This window comes from Acipenser ruthenus, chromosome 6 (assembly GCF_902713425.1).
Source record: "Acipenser ruthenus chromosome 6, fAciRut3.2 maternal haplotype, whole genome shotgun sequence".
Classification (NCBI taxonomy): domain Eukaryota; kingdom Metazoa; phylum Chordata; class Actinopteri; order Acipenseriformes; family Acipenseridae; genus Acipenser; species Acipenser ruthenus.
This window is the reverse complement of record NC_081194.1, coordinates 9002524-9022994: the sequence shown is the minus strand read 5'-3', so window position 1 is coordinate 9022994 and position 20471 is coordinate 9002524. Positions and strand designations below refer to the sequence as shown.

Genomic DNA, 20471 nt, shown 5'->3' with positions numbered 1-20471 from the left:
AATCAGAGCCCCAACCTTTCACCTCTCATCAGGTCACCACTAGACCCCGTCAGCAGTCAGCTTCTGGTTATCGGATTACAGCAACTTAGTGTTAAAGCTTTCCAGAAATGTTATGTGGACAAGGAGGCAGGTAATGTGTCTAACCCACCAGATAGTTATTCAACAAGAAAAGTGGTTACTACTCCCCCCCCGCCCCCCCCCCCCCCCCCCCCCCCCGCAATGTTTTTCTATTGCTGTGCCGCCTTTTGAATTGTTTATCAAGACAACAGACAACACTACAGGATACAACATAGCTTTACGTCAAAAAAAAACAATAGCAAGGACACCCAGTTTTAAAAAGAAGAGGCAGGGGTGGGTTTATATCCATGCAGGTACATTTTATATTAAGCCCAATTCCAATTTCAGCGTTACCTCTGTCAATTTGCATATTTGGCTGTTAGTTTAAACTTTGTTTCTCTGCCTATATTGAATTAATTTCACACTGCATGCACAGCAAAACATGAACCATGCTTCGGTACTCCAAGGGAGACAGCTCCAGATGGATTTTGCCCAGCCACAAGAACAACCAGTAATCTTAGTGGAGTGATGGGGCACACAGGGTTCACATTCCCATAAAAAAAATGACACCTGTAAGAAAAGTCTGCTATCAGTACATTACATTAAATATAAATCCCAAACTCTCTGTAGGTTTGTAGGCTAGCCTTTCTAAAACAAATATAGTATTTTATGTGTGGTGTTTGTTAATCTGTTTCAATATTTTTTTTCTGCACTTGGAGTAGTTGGAATTTCTTGCAGGAAGAGATCCTGCAATTGTATTTCGAGAGATGTTACTCCTTTTTGTTTTCTGTGTTGTTTCAGGTGGGAGTTGACAGCTATGACAACCAACAGTAACATCAGTCGGCCAATCTTCTCTTCTCACGGCTGAGCCTGCAACTCCTGCTCAACAATACGCCAACCAGAAAAAACAGAGGACTTGTGTGGACTTTGGGGTGTATTCATGGCAAAATTGCTGTTCATGCTTAATTTTTTTTTTTTTTTTTTAAAGCCCTTTCTAGTTCGTATATATATATATGTGTGTTTGTATGAAAAGCAAGGAGTGAGGTCTACTATTAAGGGTAACAGTAGTTCAGTATGGCAATGCTTTTTGAACAAAACTGAGTTGACTTTGTGTCTTCTCATATATTATGTTGAATTGAAGTTCTAACAGTGTTCTTAACCCAACCCAGTAAAATTAGCTGAAGTTTATTTTATTTTATTTTATTTCATTTATGTGGGGATGAACAGAAGAAATTGAGTTTTCTAACTACAGTGTTTCTGGAAATAGGCACAAGTCACCCACATGGATAACTGACTCATCCAATAGACCAGTATACACAGCGCCTATAGAATGCAGACAAGATACATAGGAAACAAGGCAAAGGATCAGTATGAGAACATTGCATTTTGATTGTAAAGATAGTGAAATAAATAATATCATAGCAAAATAAAAGGTATACCTAAAATGTGCATCTTTTGCGATTGCCTGGAAATGGTACCAATCCGTCATGATTGCGGTGGCCTTTTGTATTGATGGTTTTCTTTATTTTTTCTTGCACGTTTGGTGCTATTAATCAACACACCTGCACTAACCCTTTACATTATTTCTTTGGTGTCAGAAATAGTAACAATTTAATGAATACTGTACATGGGCTGTGTACAGAAGCCCTAGGCACACTCTCTGAGGTGGGGTGTGTTGTCTTCCATGTTCATTTAAGGAACAGCAGTATTCAATCTACCCTGGTTATTGATCTCAAGGGCAGAGTGTTTAGCTTAATCAAGAAATATGCAGACAAACAAAAACAACATGTGTGTTTTTTTTTTGTTTCTGTTTTTTTCTAAGGAAATATGTGAGCATATTTAAAGGTTTTGTTTTTGTGCTGTAGTTAATTATTACAGTAGTAATTCATAAAAATGGCTTAACAGATATTTACACAAGATGAAACTGTGAACATGTATGATTCCATAAGAGTCAGGACACAGATCTGCTTTGAATACACCTACTTACTTACTGGTTATATGCAAATGCTACCTTCAACCTGTACATTGCCCTGTTGTAATACACTTTTAGGGCACAACATTCTGTACATCAAGTAATCTTCTTTTCTATTGTTTAATACTGAATGTGAAATCCACAGCAGGAAACTTAGGATTTCTATTGAGTTAACACAGTGTACTGTAAATATTGTACTGTGTTATGGGACATTCTTCAAATGCATTGTGTATTTGCTTGGTTTTAGTACTTTTTAGTTAGTTTTCTGATTCATGGACAAGGTTTCACACAGTTGGTTAAATGAGTATTTTGGTTGATTTTACTTTAGTTGTCATTTACCAGCCATTATTGCCTTTCAGTAGTTATCAAGGTAAATGACTTGCCTGTTGAGCTAGCAATGAGCCTGTAAACTAATCTGGCTTTCCGACCCACCTGTTGAATCCTTGTGTTCTGGGTGAGCATAATCTATTTACTGCAACTGTCTCATTTAAAACTATTCTACATCGTATGCATATGCAGTTTTATACCAGAACAGCAATATTCAAAGAGTCTGTGACCTTTTTTAAAGCAATAAACAATACTGCTCACTGAAAGTAAGAACTCAGTGGGATAAAACATGTCGGTATTTTAGGACAAACTGTTTCCGAGTCTAAACTAATGCCCTAGCATTGGATGAGTACGTTAGTGAGATTTCATTTGTTCAAGTGCCTTTCTGGTACAAAAGCAAGTATTGTCAGATCTTACAAATATATATTTTCAATGTGCGTATTAAAAATAGAAAAGAATAAGTCCTTCATCAAAATAATGTTTCATGACAATCTCCATTGCTCCTTTTTCCAATATTTTCTACAGCATTTTAGTTTATTAACATCTCAAAACCTGTTAATTTTTTGTTACGTTTTTTACTTTTGGCACGCGCTATACTTTTAGGATTATGTTATGTGTTTTGAAAGTGTCAACACACTTAAAGCCTATATAAAAGTGAATTTTGGAGTTTAAAAGACCTTCACAAATTGCATGCATCGAGTCTTCAAAAACAAGTGCTTTTGCTACTAAAAAAGAAAGTTGGGAAAATATGAGAAAATAAAAAAAAATAAAAAACCAGGAACTAATGTGAAAGGAAAAAACTAAAGCTTGCACAAGTTCATGTACATTTCTTTCAATTTTGTGTCAATTTTTGTTCATGTTACACCAGAAAATTAGATTAATGTCTTTCTCACTGTATTATTCAAGGGAAGATGTTGCGTACAGTGTTTTGTCATCCCACGCAAATATCCTGTGGTTTTGATAAATGTAAATTGTGCTTAGTATCAAGTAGATTCTCTTCTAAATATTGAACAAACCATTTCACTGGAAAAACACACTTTTTTCTCTCCATGATTATGCTTCCAAAATTCCTAATGTTTAATAGGTTTTGATGGAGGTTGGTGACATACAGTACAGGACAATACTATACTAAGTTATTGACAGATTCATCCATATCAACCAGGTAGATCTTGCTCAGTTCTGCAATTGATAGTTAAAATTGTTCTTTAACATGGATAGTAAATATGAATGTACTGTATGATGAATGTACAAAGCACAGTGAAATGCCATATGGAGCATGTGGGTATATCCTAGTCATTTATGTTTGTTTACTATTCACATTTATTATAATTTAAATGAAAACCGTCTTGGATTACCTCACTTTGCAATTAAATGCATGGTTTAATTTCTTTGATCTGCATAAAAAAGAGAAAGAAGTGAACATTAAAGAATTAGTAGCTAGAAAGTGGTCCATACAAACCTGGCTAAATCCTCCTTAAGTTAAACTTGTTCCTCGTCAATAAATGTTTGATGGGTGGGGGAGGGGGGCAGGGTTCAATGTGGAATATCTAAATATAGAGAATGCTTCACATAATCATTTTTACTATGGTATAATAGTGTATTAAGGCGACTGTGTGACCCTTTTGAGGCCTGTTTTAAGTTCCAGTGGAAATTTAGTAAATAATTTAACTTAACTGGGCACAGTGAAATTTGATCAGTTTTCCTATCTGATCTGTAACATTAGTTAAGTGGGAAGCATCCATTAATAGTGATTTAGTTTTTATATAAATAATGCCCAGAGAGATTATAAGGTAGCCATGCAAAAAACAAACATTTTCACTCTCCACTGTAAGATCTACAAATTTAGGGAAGTTATGCCCTCTATATCCAAGCATTTTATAGAAATGTGCCAGACAAACAGGTCTGAGCCTCTCTGTATCAAGGTACATAAAGTCATTTAAAAATTGGCTAGTAGGCCCACGGGACATACAGTTGTTTTTTAAAAAGTGTATCAGCCAAGTTGAAACAAGTTTTACAGTGCAATATACTATTTAACTGTATAATCAATAAAAGGATGCGATTTACAATAAAATGTTTCTCTGTTCCTTTTTTTTTTTTTGCTCCTAGATGTTAAGGTGGAACTGATCTTGGTCTCTGCTATGTAACAAAGTGATCTGCGTAAGTCAGAATCAAAAGTTTAAAAGGTATACGGTATAACAAACAAGCAGTGTTTAACACTAATTCCATCTCTGGGATTGCTGTTTCATTTCTCCCCTGGATGAAATTACACAGTGCTCTAATTCACTGCCATCTATTCTTCTCTATTTAACGGAAAGCACGTTGGTGTCTTGGCAAATTTATGTAAAGTCTACAGTATATGAAATTGGCAGTATATTGTGAAATGGTGTGAAAGCTCATAAAAGTAGAATAATACATTTTTTTTATTTTTTATTAATTCATCAAAACAATGAAGGCCTAGTGAAACTGATGCAACATTGTAAGTATACTTATTATACTTGTAACTGATCTAGTGGCAACCTGAAATAGCACCTGTATGATCTGAAGAATTGTGGAATTGAAGAAATAACTAATGCCATGCTTGGGATTACGGCTGCTGTGTCCACAATTTGTTTTCAGCGTGAGAGCTAAAGGTTAAGTGGCAATGTCATTATTTGTTGATGGTCGCTGCCTGTCTGCCCTGTTAAATTGCTGCACGATGTCCACTCATGCCTTGCCAGGCTTTTACTTTAACCTAATAGCCTAAACGTTGGAATAATTGCATTGGAATGCTGATTGAAGTAAGTGGAATAATGTAGCTATCTGCCCCCCCCCCCCCCCCCAAAAAAAAGTTAAATAAATAGTTCAAAGATTAATGAAAGAAAACACTCACAGTGTATCACTGTTTTTTAACAATTCTCCGATACCACTGGTTATCATTTAATGTTAATACCCACATGTGCTACACATGTTATATAGTGACATGCATCATTGACAGATTTTTTAGCCAAATTACCATAGTTTGCCATTAGTTGTAGTAACTATTATGCTCACTATTGCAGTTACAAGAACCATCATGATTGTTACAAGGATTCCAGATCAGTGTGAAGGTCTTTTACACTTTTAAATAATGTCTGCAAATCAGTACAAAGCCCAATGAAGTGGCTATATATAATAATAATTTTTATGTATTCATAAGGTATTCCTTTTCAATAGTTTGTGTACATTATTTGCAAATATTAGTAAGAACTGTGGGGATGGTGGACGACATGGGTAACTCTTCCTATCCTTAATTCTGATTGCAGTACTTGCGACTTATTTTTATTACAACAATAATCTTGAACTTGCAGTGCCTTTCACAGCTGAAGCCCTCAAAGTGCTTTACAAAAAAAACCTGCAAAGAAAAACTAGGTAATAAATACAAAAAACTATTTACAATTTACAGTTTTACAGAATGCCATTTAAAAAAAAAAGTATAGGTTTATTTACGTGATCTCTTGAGATCTTGAGTAGTGAGAGGTGTATTGTTTTGAAGTGTTCATATCTTTATTCAACATCTTGATACCAGACTGGGGTTAGGCATTGCACATGGGTCATACATGCAAGATACAAAATATGGCAAGAAAAAAGCCCCCCTCGACTGATAAAATGGGGAAAACCAGGGTCTCTGAATGCAGCAGTTTGTTCGTGTCTATCAGCGTGCTAAGAGCCGGGGTGGTGCTGTAAAATGACTGTTATCTGTAGTGTTAAGAGCAGGCTGCAGACGGGAGGCCAGATAGACTGGCTAAAGAGACACACAGTCGCATTTTAATAACTCGCCACAGCACAGAGGAAGTGCGCCTGCACCAACTCTATCAAGCGCCAATGAGAGTGTTAAAAAAATAAGAGTACGTATAGAGGGACGATTTGCTTTTTAATTTTTGGTTTGAAAGCCAACGTGCATGCCTGTATCGAGAATGCATGCCGTCTAATTATATACAGGCTGTTAAGTTTCAAAGTTTTTACTCTAGTAAGTTTTGTTTTTTTCTACTGGGGCACTGAGCAAGGTTTTAACAAACATATTCCCTGGGTTTCTAAGGATTGTTAAATATCTTTAAACAGATCTTACTGCTTGCTGCTTTAGATAAGACTTTCACCTTGAATTTGTTTTCAGAAAAAAAGGAAAAAACATAAAGCCCTCCCTTCACAATTCAATAACTCATGAACTTGAGTAAGTTAATTCACTCTTGGATCATGTTGACAGTAAATTGTACTGTATAAGGACCCTTCACTAATTCTGTTTTCAGTGACTTTCTCGTGTCAGACAGCGAAATAGAGGGAGCATTGTATATAAATATATATACTCTTTTTTTAAAAATTTATTTTCCTCTAATTTTATTCTAATGCATGTTTCATCACTAGATATAATGAAGAAAAAAAGTAATTGATAAACTAAAAAAAATCACTATTTTAATAAAAAAAAACATAATTAAAACATTATTAAATAGTGAGTTTTCAGTTTGTCAACTACAGTACTTTATATATATATATATATATAGTCACATAAATCCGCACATTTTTTTTCTCTTCCATCTCATTAAAGTTGAAGCCTGACAGGATGCTGGCTTGTGCTCTTGCCATCAGCATTTTGGTTGACAGCTATAAACAAATACCACCAGAATAGAATTACATAGACAAGCATTTGTTAATAACGGGCGGTTTGTCATTTTAAAAACACACATTTGGGACTTTGTGAAAACCAGACACTCTCAGCAATGTCATCAGCTACTGAAAACATAAAGCCTTTGTTTAAAGTGAACCCAAGGCAGCAAGATTAATGACTGCATCGGGCATCATTTTCTTCAAATACAACCCTACTGTAGGCATTAATACTTAATACTAAGTGTTACAATTTCTTAAGTACTAAAATACGTCCTTTTATAAATACCAAAGTAGTTGACAATCCCGAAATATAGATGTACTAGTCGACTGCCACAGCATGCTAATTTTCCTAAATAGGTTTTGCATAAATTAAGTGACAGAAGCGTGCTGGTATAAAACTCTCTTCTTTTTTTTTTTTTTTAAACTAGCTAGGTGTGTTTTTGTATTTTTTTTAACTTAGTAAGCAGGTAGTTTCTTAAGACTTGGTCAGAGGGCTGCCTCCTCAGGAATCATTATACAGCTGTTTCAAAAGTGTATGTTTGTGTATATACTGTATATCTATACACGCAGGGGCAGTTTCTGTTGCTGGGACAGATACAATAATAATACAATTCAAAATACTTTAATTTCATTCCAATTGGCACCTTTGCGATTATGAAATCCCTCTTTGGAGGACAGGAGGGGGTATTTCACAGCCACTCTACAACAATAAGATCCCAGTGTTTAAGTAGAAAATATTTGTAGGCTATAGTATTGAGACTATAGACGTCGGAAATGGAATTGAGAAATCTCACAATGAGACTGTGTTAAATGACTCATGATTATACAAATACATTATTGAGGAGTAAAAGGTTTAACACTGCAATGTGAGGAGACACTTCCCCATCGTTGAAGACGTGAGGGGGGCATGTCCCCCATGTCTCCCATGTAAATTATGCCTGTATACAGATAATAGAAAAACAACAGATAGGAAGATGGTGCAACAGATTGATTAGCCAGTGCAGAAAAAATGCTGAAAGATTCCAGCTGTGAACTTTTGTAACCCATTAAATTGACTGAGTGCAATGCTAGTATTTTTCTCCCATACCTCCCCTGTGAGATGGAATGGTTCAACATACAGTTTATACATAACTTCGAAATACCCCCTCAAAGTGTTCTGTGAAAGGAAGGGGTTGATTTGATCAACCTACACCAGGCAATCCCCCCGGATAATCCTGGGATACCTACAGACAGGTAGTGGGGTCTAATCCATCACATCATACATGAAACATCATTACATTTCTTAAAAGCACTTTTAAAGATGTTACTCAAGTAATGCTAAGCAAAGGATTTATTTTGGTTTTACCTTTTTATTAGTTTATAAATAGGTTATAAATAATTACTATTACTACACAATAAACAGAAATGGTTTACATGTTAGTAAGGTGCAGTATCTGTTTGTACGGTAGTTTGCAGTTATAAGAACCATCATGATTGTTACAAGGATTACAGATCAGTGTGCAGGTCTTTTACACTTTTTAAATAGCGTCTGCAAATCAGTACAAAGCCCAATGAAGTGGAGATAGATGGTAGTTTTTTAAAAAAAAAGGTCCCTTATTTTACAGCATCAGGTGGGTCAGAAGTCAGAAACAATGTACAGTACTCGCTGACAAGACTGAGTTGATAATGATGTGTCAATTAAATGAAGCCTCTGAATGTGTTTAAAGACTGGACTGCTCAGTGTATTGAGAACTAGCAAATGACAGAACAGTATGTTCCCTGTTTTAATGCACTTTGAAGGTGCCAACATGAAAGGCGTTATCAAAATAAAATGTAAATTAAATTCAACCACTTATAGTAATGTCTAGAGAACTGCTTATCCAGTTGTGATGAAACTTGCTAAGGTCTATTTTATGAATACAATACAGTTTATTATTCATGAAAGTGTTCTAGATTGTTAAAGAAAGTCAGTAAGGGTAATGAATATCACACTGTATTTTATTCATAAAATAGAAATGATAGTTTAAGCTTAAAGAAGAGGGCCCATCACATGAACAAAGGGAGCAGTATCAAACCCATCTGAACGAGCGATTCAGTTATCTTTCTGTTGTATTTTCATAGGTCCAGGTTTAATTCAGGCCAGAGATGATGCTGACATTGTTACTGTACAGTGTGTGTGGTAAGCATTTAACATACTGTACAGTAGTCACGTGATGCTGATGAGTAATCGCTGAAATGGAATGTGAAGGTGTGTGGTCAATCACTAGTCGTCCCCCCTGTGGACACCCATAGTCACAACCATTAAAAATTTGGGGCAGCACAGCATACAAAATCTGTCCAGGAGAACTGTCATCAGATCATGCTGTTAATTGAACTGGATGCACAAAATACACACGGACCACCCTAATGGCTAAACACCAGGACATCAGAATAACAAACAAGCAACCTTTGCAATGCTGGTGATTGCTGTCTGCCTGTATAGATCACAGATGTATTTCTAATATGGTAAGCACTGTTTACATGACATAAAAAGCACATCTGTACCCCAGAGGATGCAAACCAATATATTATTCAAACACAAAACAACTACACATAGCTTTGAGAATTTAACCCTGTCTTTCTGATCCAATCATAATGCCAGATTCTTGATGAGTCCTAAAAAAAACATAGAAGAAATTGGTTGAAGTGCATTTCCAAATTAATTTTTCGCAAATCCAAATAATTTGAATTAATGTTTTCATTTGCCAAAAGAAATCTATATGTACAATTAAATAACTATAGTTGATACTTACTAGTTTTGTAACAGTAGATAAGTGCAAATGTATACACAACGTACTTGTAAAATCCAGCCAAAAAGGTTTTGCAGGAGGATTATTGCAAAGACTGGGGAAGGATGAGACAGCTCAGGATTTGGGCTGGATTTGCGGCTCTATTACTAGTAGGCAGCAGTACAAGAAACTTATCATGATATACAGTAGCCTGCCCCACCTATCAGGCATGCATGTGATTTATTCAGCTCCTGGATTTCAGCATTTGTATCCCATATCTTATCTTGTGATACAAGCAGCTTCGGCCTCTTTATCTCTGCAGGCAGGAGGTCACTCTCCATAGTGATGGGCCGAGGACTCCCTCTGTACGGGAGGTTAATACCTTGCAAACCACCTTTGTAGATAAAAGGCAGCGTCCATGGAGAGGTCTGCAGCTATTGCAAACCTCTGTCTCAAGGTGCAGGACACTGCATATCAGTGGATTGGTTGCAACAGCATGTGAAATCCACATTAACTTAACCTTCCTCAAACTGCACCCAAACAACCTGAATTAAATCATGTGTGTAGGAAATACTTTAAAACGATTACAACAAATGTGTAAATTATTGAGGGTGAGGCCACTGTTTTAGAAACTATTAAGGACACTACCATAAGGCAATGCTATAGACGAGAGGTAAGCATTGTAATAGGCCCTAGGCTTTTAACTTGGCGGTACTGTAGGTGCTAGGTGGATAGTTAGCTGTTAGTTAGATGGCCATAAAATTGGTAGAAGCAAATCAAATTAAATCAAATCAAACTTTATTTGTATAGCTCTTTTCATGGCAGCGACATCTCAAGGCACTTAACAGAAAACAACAGTTCAAAACATCAACAATAAAACTGCAAAAACAGTAATAAAACTGTAGTACATAAAAAACAAGAACAGTAAAAACAGCAAAACAGTAAAAAAAAAAAAAAAAAAAAAATGACAGATTAATGTGGAAACGACAGAGCATAAAAATAGGTTTTCAATCTTGACTTAAAAATTGCAATGGTTGAGGCCTCTCTTATAGAGCCAAGGAGAGCGTTCCACAGTGCAGGGGCCCTACAACTGAACACTCTACCACCTGTGTTTTTCTTAAAAACCCTTGGGACAGTAAGCAGCCCAGCATCCTGGGATCGGAGAGGCCGCCCAGGAATATAAGGTACTAAAAGATCCCTTAAGTATGATGGGGCAAGACCATTCAGGGCTGTATAGGTTAAGAGTAGGACCTTAAAATCAATCCTAGACGGCACAGGGAGCCAATGTAGGGCTGCTAGCACAGGGGAAATGTGTTCAGTTTTTTTTGTTCTTGTTAAAACCCTGGCCGCAGCATTTTATACAAGCTGCAATCGTGATAAAACATAGGCTGGGATACCTGAAATCAGGGCGTTGCAATAATCAAGCCTAGATGATACAAATGCATGCATGCAATCTCTCAGCATCCTGCAGCGAAAGAAAGCATCTTACTGTAGCAATATTTCTAATGTGAAAAAATGACACTTTGGTTACATTCCTAATATGCGGTTAGAATGAACGATCCGATTCAAACATTACACCCAAGTTGTTGTTTAGTTGACTCTGATCCCAAAAGCATTACCTCTGTTTTATCTGAATTTAACAATAAAAAGTTGCCCGACATCCATAGCTTAATATCAGCGAGGCAGGTAGTCAGAATATTTAAAGATAAAGTATCACCCAGTTTTAGAGACAAATATAGTTGAGTATCATCAATGAAAATGAACAATAATGAAAACTGACCTCATGTCTACGGACAATATTGCCCAAGTGCAGCATGTACAGGGAAAACAAAATTTGTCCAAGAACAGAACCCTGGGGGACGCCACATGTAACTTCAGATCAATTTTAACATATTGTAGCCGATTTGAAAGATGGGATTTAAACCAGGACAGGACACTACCTGACAATCCTATAAGACTCTTGAGATGTTCAATCACAATAGGATGATCAGCAGCGTCAAATGCTGCACTTAGATCTAAAAGAATAGGAACCGAAGGGGAGCCTGTATCTCACGACAAGAGCACAACATTTAGCACTCTAATTAGAGCGGTTTCAGTAGTATGGACAGGGCGGAAACCTCACTGAAATTTCTCATATATATCATGTACTGATAGGAAGGTAGTAAGTTGGTTAGCTACCACTCTCTAAAACTTAGATAGAAAGGAGAGATAGAAATAGGCCTGAAGTTCTTAAGGATCTGGGGACCGAGAGTAGGTTTTTTAAGCAATGGTTGTACTACAGCAACCTTGAAGGAGTTGGAAACAGTACCAGATGAAAACGAAAACATTACACCTATGTGCATTAGTTTCAGAAGCAACTGGTGACTGATATGGGAAGATGACAGCTGCAGAGGACTGAGACAGGGAAAATGCAGCTATCAATACACCCCATAACCATTACAATTGAATGCAGTTAGTGAGCAATCTGCACTGACCAGAACATTATGCAGGGAATTACACTTTTTTAAAACAAAGGTTTAAGAGTGTGTGTGATCACTTTATTAGGGACATATCCTCCTTACCAAAGCGACCGTATCATATGTGAATTTGATTCTTCAATGAACTTACAAATAATGACCAAAAAGGCATCATGACTTACTTTGCCTATCAGTACAGTTCCATCAGAATTCATATAGATTGCAGATTATCCACATACTAAAACAGTGACAGATATACAGTACATTTACTGCTACGTTAACAGGCACATTGAAATACAGACACATTTATAGACAAATGTATACTGTATTAGATTAAAATTGCCAATGCAGACAAACAAGGTCAAAACACTTGGTTTTTTAAAATAACAGTATATATTGATTTGTCTTTACATGTTGTACTGAGATGATTTATTTTTCACTAACGTAGTCATTATAGTAATATTGATTAGTTTAATTAGTAAGTCTAACCACGAAAACAAAACACTGGCGTTGACAACACTCCATTCAAAATATCTTGCCGTGTCCTTGTCATGACAAATTTCACCCCCCTGACAAATTATTCTTTTCATTTTGAATCGCGAAACAAAAATCGCCACTTGACTGGTGAGTATGAGGGGGGTAGCTACCTCACGATTTAACCTAAACGTTATGTGCACCCCACTACGAATTACAAATAAACACAGGAGGGTACCAAAAAAAAAAAAAAAAAAAATGTTGTTTTAAGTCCCGTTTAGTCGTTTACCCACGTGCAGTGCCATGATTGATAATCTCTTGTCAATCCGTATTTGTTTTCTGATTACAACACTCAAATAATAATAAAAAGATAACAAGAACAGCAGAAAGCATTTTGTAGCAACCACACACACACAATTATTTTTTCTTTGTGTCTTAAGTGGTATACCGTTAAAGTTTTGTTAACGGAGATACAAGCCTCGACCAACACACAACCCATCGTTCTAAGAGCCAGACACCTCTTTATTGCTCGCGCTATCAGCTATCACCCCCGTGGGGCAGACTGTGTGGAGTTATTTTTAGAATCGCCGTTACTAAAAATAACCTCACGCTTGTAATTGCGTCACAACAAGTAACATTAGCGGGGTTTTTTTACACACCCTGTGTTTAAAACAAAGGTATCGGGTTAACCCTGTGCTGGTATATAAAAGGAATGGGAAGACTGAGGCTGGAGGCAGAAGGACAAAGCTAGACCCACCAAAAAGGTAAGGAGGGCAGATAGCGGGGTCTCTCCCCTTGCGTTAGTACATGAATATCAACCCTAGTCAGTCTTTTTAGTCACATGTTCTCATTGAATGCATTTACATTTACTTACTACACCGTATTAATTTAAAATCAGTTTAATGTAGTTTGTGCATTTAAAAAAAAAAAAAAAGTAAACTTTTTTTTTTTTAAAAATGCTTATTTGTAAACTTGATTAATTAAGTTTTGGTTTAGGACATATACACATTTTGCAAGAGCAATATTGTGCTAATTTTACTCGAATTGAATAAAAATGCATCTATGCCAAACTACTTTTAATGTTCCAATACCTAATCATTTAGGGTTTTCTCCTAATAGAAAGAAAATGACGGTCTGCTGTGAATATTGCAGAAATCCAGCTGGTGCCAAGTCCAGGATTCCACTATGCAAATCCACGTGCTTTACTGCAGCCGAGATAATCAACCAGAGGATACCTCACAAACCGTTCAGGTCAGCAACCTTCTGTCTTAACGTGTAACTTACTACAGTGCAAACACTACTGGTTATAGCTTTATTTCTATGTGTGAGCTCCCTCTAGTGTTATGCGCTGTCACTAACGTTTTTAATTATAATTATTTTTTTTATTTTTTTGTACAGCATAACTGTAACATTTTGAAACATTTACATGTTTTCATTTATTTTTATATTGCACATTTTATACGCAAGCAAAAGTTGTAAGCATCTTATTATAAATTGCTATTGCATTGATAGACTGGAATCCAAAGTCTTTATCTACAATGCTAGGGGAGAATTAACATTTTCAGGAGATGATCTATTGTATTGGGGTTCATTCATTAGCAAACAGCTGAACAGTATTTGCCCGCCAATGCCAGTAGCTCTATAACCAGATACAATAAGCTCACAGACTTTACCGTCCAAGTGTATTCATACAGACTTACTTGGACTTCTGACAATTGTGGATGCTGTGACTCAGATTTATTCTCCCGCCAGTGACTAAACATTTGTTATCCACGTTGTTCTCCACATAATCAGTGCTGAGAGTGAAAGGATTTTTAAAAAGTTGCAGCTACGCTGTTACCTGAAACACTAAGTGATTCAGAGCATCAGCTCCAGGACATAATTGGGCAGAGAGAGCGCAGAGAAGCGTCATCCCATTCACTAAGTGACGACTGCTACCTTGTTTAACAGGACGTCCTCTATAAGGCAAGGAGGTGAATTGAAAGTCCAGCCTCCCTCTTTAACACCCACTCACACTACTGGGTATAAAATGTAGTGCATTCCCCCAGAACCACAGAGACTTGAGTATCTTGCAGGACTACATTGGGTACTAGGGCTTTAGGTGAAAGGTTTCCACGGAAACAGGCTCTATTCTAAATTCACTCACAGTACCTGTTGTGTTCCGAATGGCACATGCTTCATCATTGCAATTAAAATGAGGCTTTTAAGAGACCTCTTAAGGATCATACGTTCCATATTTACAGAGAGGGAGGCTAGTAATTAAACTCACAAATAGAGCCTCATTGAAATGAAAATTAACCAAGGGACTATATGGCACAGAGGCGCATCAAGCCAGCTTTCAGTTGAATCAGCTCCAGGGCAGACAGATGGACTAGGTGCTCTGTGACCGCATTGCTCTTTACACGTTCTGTGCTGTGTACCCTAACCTTTTGGCTGTGGTCATGTACAGGTCAACCAAAGGAGCGTCCAAGGTGAGGAGGGATCACATCAACGCCGAGATCAGAAACATGCGGGCCCTCCTCCCCGTTTCGGAAGATGAGAAAGAACGCCTGTCCTACCTGCACACCATGTCTGTCGCCTGCAGCTACGTCAGAAAGTCTCTATTCTGTCAAGGTAAGAAGAAAACGTGTGTTCTTGCCATTAAAGTTTCGAATTTCAAGCCTGTACTGTATTTTGCACAGTAATGTTGCATTTGCTATAGTTTACCATGTTTTGAAATATGCTTTAGCATACCTCTCTTTGCTTTACAATGCTTACCTATGCTTTACCGTACTTTCTCTTTGCTTTGTTCATACACGTTGCTATGCTTTTACTATTGTACCCTTTTATAAGGGTCTTGACCTGAACTAATTTAATCTATTTCTTCCTCTCTTTTTTTATCAGAACTGTGCAAGGATGTTGAAGAGACTTCCTTCCTCCCGTATGAGGATTTCCTGCAAGCTCTGCCTGGCTTTATTGTGGCTGTGTCCAGTGAAGGGAAATTGATTTATATTTCAGAGAATGTCACTGATTACCTCGGCTACTCCATGGTAAGATGCAATACAAACCGTGTCGAGACATTACAAGGGCTTAAATGCTGTTGACTGTTATTGATAGTTATTGTTGCCAGGAGTTTAATTGTACAGTAACTTGATATTTATATGCATGCAATTCAGCTAAACAAATATCAGCATCCCAGTCTTACTGGGTAAAGTGTATCTCAAATCGGGAAATCACAAATAGTTTTTTAGTCATTTAAAGTAACGTTGTTGCTTTTTTTATGTATAATAGGTGGATCTATTCCAAGGAAATGGTTTTTACCATATGATCGAAAGCGCTGATCTGGAGATCGCAAAAGCCCATCTACAATCAAACTCCTCACCAGAAACAGGTAAGAATAATTACTGCTGATTCAAAATGGGGAGGAAAAAAGTACCTTTTTCTGCTATAATTTCTATATGTATTTCTTACACATATGCTTTATTTTTTTTTCCAGAACCCTCATTCATCTGCAGGATGCACACTTCCAAATCGTTTCGGCTCAGACATGGCAGTAGCTGTGCAGTGCTGGTCAGGGGCAGGTTTCAGGCTGTCCCGGGAACACCACCCTCATCCTCCAGCTCCGGAGCTGTCTTTGTGGCACTGTGCACCCCCACTGTGAACCGGCTGCAGCACTCCGAGACTCATTCCTATGTGCAGCGGTTTCAAAGCCAGCACCAGCCTGATATGACGTTTACGGAGGCCCCAGACAGGTAAGAACCAAAAGAAGGGTTTCAAATTCATTCAGTAACAGCAAAAAAGACAGAATTTTAAGTTGCTTAAATAACACAGTATATGATGAAAAGGCAATGTGCTTCACAAAACTTTTGAGAATCTAGTGTAACATTACTGCCATTTCTTTTTATAACCCTTTATTAAACAGCTTAGATGTTTCATATGGCACAATATTAACAAATAAAACATGATTCCTTTATCTCCATGCTTCATTTTTTTCAGTATATTTTATCACCTTGGGTTTTCCACTGAGGAAATGACTGGCCGATCTTGGTACAACTTGCTACACCCAGATGACCTTAGCTTTGCATCAGATAAGCACAAGCTATTGTGTAAGTACTGTGTAAATGAGTAAAAAAAACTGAGAAGCAGAAGACCCCTGACACTCTGAACTGAAATAATTTTTACATCCCAGGAGTTACAGTGTTTTTTTTTTTAAATCTGTGTTTTACAGTGAAGGGAGATGAAGGGAGATGTCATGTTGAAATGGTGGTAAGACTGCAGTGCAAGGACCTTTCCTGGACCAGGGTATACATCCGAGCCCTGCTGGATTCTGCAAAGCAATCTGTGACCTGTATAAACTACATTATCAGGTAAGAACACAATTGCAGAACTGAATTATTGAAGTAGAACTCTTACAACCTCAAAGTATCATCACTTTACCAGTACCAGGAATACAGAGAAAAAAAGTTTTACAACTTTCAATCAAACATTGTTATTATTGTGAATCGCTAAAGACAATGAAAACACATTGAAATAAAATGCATGATTTTATTAACAGTGAAACAGAAGCCACACTCCTGGGTCAGCAGATTGCCTGTCAATCAGAACAAGGAGCAGGAGTGAACGAGTATCAGAGTAACGCACCAGCACCCAGCACCAATCAGAGCCACAAAGAAAGACCTGCCAAGAGTCTGAAGAGACAGCTGGATAACGACATCCTGGTCGAAGAGCCCAGCAACAAGGCATCCCGAATTTCAGAGCCCAGCATTTGCATGTATTACGTTTCTTTGAAGTGCCTCCCTTGTGTGAACAGCTATACATCCTCCACTCCACCTTACAGCCCCCAATCAGACTGCTCCTCTTTCCTGCAGGAGGACTCAAGATCACCGTCCTTTTCAAACACCCATTTCTTTGGCGACACATATGGCTTTGCAGAAGGGTTGTTGCCTCTGACTCGAAGCTCTCCTTCCTACTACCCTGGTGAGCTTTCTGTAGTGCCTAACCATGCTGTAGCTTCAGAACCTTTGCCAGAAATTGTGGACAGTGCCTTCAGCCTAGGTAGCTTTAGTGGATCACAGGTCATTGCAGAAGAGCTGTCTCCCTCTTGTTATGATTTCTCAAGCTGCACTAATGATGTCCACCTGGTTCCTGACTGCATGACCATGGAGCATATGTCTGGAGGTGTAGCAGATTGCAGTTTTCATCTTGACAGCTTCAGCACCCCTGAAAACCTTCAAGGCAACTTAGACTCCTATATGCCAGACCAGAGCTCTGCTGAAGCTTCTCTGGTTCCTGGAAGCTTGATGACCCCAGTTGCGTCGCCAATAGCACAAAACAGCTTTCAGTATAGTGAGAAAGAAAAAACAGAGATCAGCATTCTCGCATGTCAGATCTCCTCCCTAGCTACAAGCTTTGATGCATACCAGAGCACAGACCAAGTTCTGAACATTCCAGGTGACTTCACAAATGTGCAAGAACCCCAAGGAGACCAGCAGCAACTGTGCAGCTGGACAGACTCAGTGATGCTTGAACCTGAATCTGTTTTGAATGACGGAGTCTTTGACAGCATCTTGAAGGATCTGGCCACAGTTTCAGCAAAGGAAAGCGATCGCTGCTCCCCCTCTGCTAGCTGTGCTGATGCTGAGCTCACCCCCACGTCTGCTGTCTCATACGGCTTGGAAAGCAACCAGCTCCTCCTGGACACAAATAGTGTAGAGCCAGCTGACTTGTTAATAATGCCACTTGAAGACGACTTATCCTTGGACGAGTTCTCCACAGTTCACCCAGCATTCGACTCCATCATGATGAGTTCTGCGTGTGATAGGTACAGCAATGAGTTGCATCAACTCAATGAATATCTGCACCATAGACTCCAGCAAGGTAAAGATATTGACATGTTACTACTCGAATAATTATTACTTATTCCTAGTTCAGCATACCCGTTGTATAAGGAGATTATGTATTCCTGTGCCATTTAGCAGTTTTGATGCTAATCAAATTAGTTAACCACTACAGTATGCCATTAAATTGGTATCATTCGTATTGCAAATTGTAATCTTAACTTTATTCATACTTTTTTCCAGATGGGAGTGTTGAGGAATCCATGTACTGAAATAAGTCTGTGACTTACTTCAACTTGTATGGCACATTGTCATAGTTACCTGAAGCTTCTTCGCTGGACTCAAAGAAGAAAATGAATGCATTTGCTAAGGAGACTTTTATATATCTTATGCATCAAAGACTATTTCAGTGGGAACTGGTGTCCTAAATGAAACACATCTGTGTGTGTGTGTGTGTGTGTGTGTGTGAATGTGTGTGTATGTGTGTATATATACACACACACACACAGTAACTGTAGCAAAACAGGAATGCAACAAGTGTGAGTTGTTGCCATTTAATTCTGTTAACCATTACAGTGCTGATTAATGGTATAGATAAATGTTTGTTTTGTGGACCAAAATATTATAGGGAAACCGATAACTCACAATGTTGATTATTATAAATATTCACTGTACAATGTACAGTTATGTTTTTGCTTTGTTTATGCTGTTTCTAAGCAAAGATGGAACCCATATTCTTCACTGTAAGCTGTGTGGAACGCTGTGTAATGTAAGCTGTGTGGAACGCTGTTTAATGTAAGCTGTGTGGAACGCTGTGTAATGTAAGCTGTGTGGAACGCTGTGTAATGTAAGCTGTGTGGAACGCTGTGTAATGTAAGCTGTGTGGAACGCTGTGTAATGTGCTTATTCTGTGTTGACTTTTCAGCTCAGAGTTACTCTGCAGCACTTATAAAAATGCATTGTACTCTTAAGATTAAAAACAAAAAGGAGAAAAAGAAATCATGATGTACTGTAGTTAACGGGCGACTTTGAATCATCTGCATTTTCCTAATATCCAATTCCTTGTTTCATTTCTTATTATGTGTACGATATTAGGGATTAGGAAAATGTAGACCATATAAGTATCCCTTTAAATATTACATAACAAAATGGCTTTGGGTAGATTCAGATTTGACAATCATATTATGCAAACAAAGGTAGAATATAGTGTAGAGAAAAATATAAATTGGTACGATGACACTGGAAGAAAATGCTTTTCTATGTTACATTGCAAACAGTTGTTTTTTTTTTAATCAAAGTGAGCCTATTGTTTTAGTGTAGCCTTTCATACTAAAAACTTGTTTTACACCTAGTTGTGTTGACTACTGCTGTTAATGACTGTGTGTTCAAAGTAACTGCATGACCCAACCGAGTGACTACAGTACAGCAAGAGGAAGAAAAACTAAACTTGTGCCAAAAAGTGAGGACAATCCAAAACCAGAGCTGTTGTATTTCTGACATTGATAGATGTCATATTTTAATGTACTGTATTTAATATTATTATAATTTTTATGATTTTTTTTTGTTGTATTTTTGTACTTGTGTGTTAATAAAACTGCAGTTACTGAACTGTTTGATATTCTCTTTCTTTCCTAAAATGTTAATATTTAATATATACACTGCTGTGCATTTTTCTACTCTGATGCATTATGAGCATCAACAATTTACTCAAAGCCTCCACTAGTGTTTTCTACTATTATAACAGCCTTGATTTGCATAAAGAAGGAAAAACACAGAGTGAAATAGCTCGCATCACTTGATTTTCAAGGTGTGGTATCCGAAGCATAATCAACAAGTACAGAGAAACACCATCTGTAATTGACAAACCCAGATCTGGAAGACCCAACAAGCTGTCTAACAAGGATGAGCAATACTTGAAGATAATATCTTTTTGGAATAGAAAGAAGACAAGCGTTGAATTGACAACAGCTGGCAGAAGGCACAGGTGTCGTTGTCCATCCATCAA

General features: G+C 37.5%; 2 protein-coding genes across 6 annotated transcripts in view; both read left to right on the top strand.

Moving 5' to 3' along the window:
* klhdc3 (kelch domain containing 3) overlaps positions 1 to 4427 on the top strand; it is a 49484-nt gene extending 45057 nt beyond the window's left edge. For all 4 annotated transcript variants that reach the window (XM_034018153.3, XM_034018151.3, XM_034018150.3 and 1 more), the window contains one exon: positions 859 to 4427. In XM_034018153.3, coding sequence (XP_033874044.1) covers positions 859 to 925 — 67 coding nt within the window. In that variant the 3' untranslated portion in view covers positions 926 to 4427. The remainder of the gene's footprint in view (positions 1 to 858) is intronic.
* An 8637-nt stretch (positions 4428 to 13064) lies between these two features.
* Positions 13065 to 20045, top strand: npas4l (neuronal PAS domain protein 4 like). Of its 2 annotated transcripts, none has more exons than XM_059024927.1 (10): positions 13065 to 13414; positions 13770 to 13901; positions 15100 to 15263; positions 15534 to 15679; positions 15921 to 16020; positions 16126 to 16381; positions 16626 to 16735; positions 16858 to 16996; positions 17185 to 18506; positions 18710 to 20045. In XM_059024927.1, exons 2-10 carry the CDS (start codon positions 13777 to 13779, stop codon positions 18736 to 18738), a joined length of 2391 nt encoding a protein of 796 aa, XP_058880910.1. In that variant the 5' UTR covers positions 13065 to 13414; positions 13770 to 13776; the 3' UTR covers positions 18739 to 20045. The 2 variants fall into 2 exon arrangements, with proteins under 2 accessions (XP_058880910.1, XP_058880911.1); XM_059024928.1 differs by having other exon boundaries at positions 13360 to 13414; positions 13754 to 13901.
* Positions 20046 to 20471: the final 426 nt, after the last annotated feature.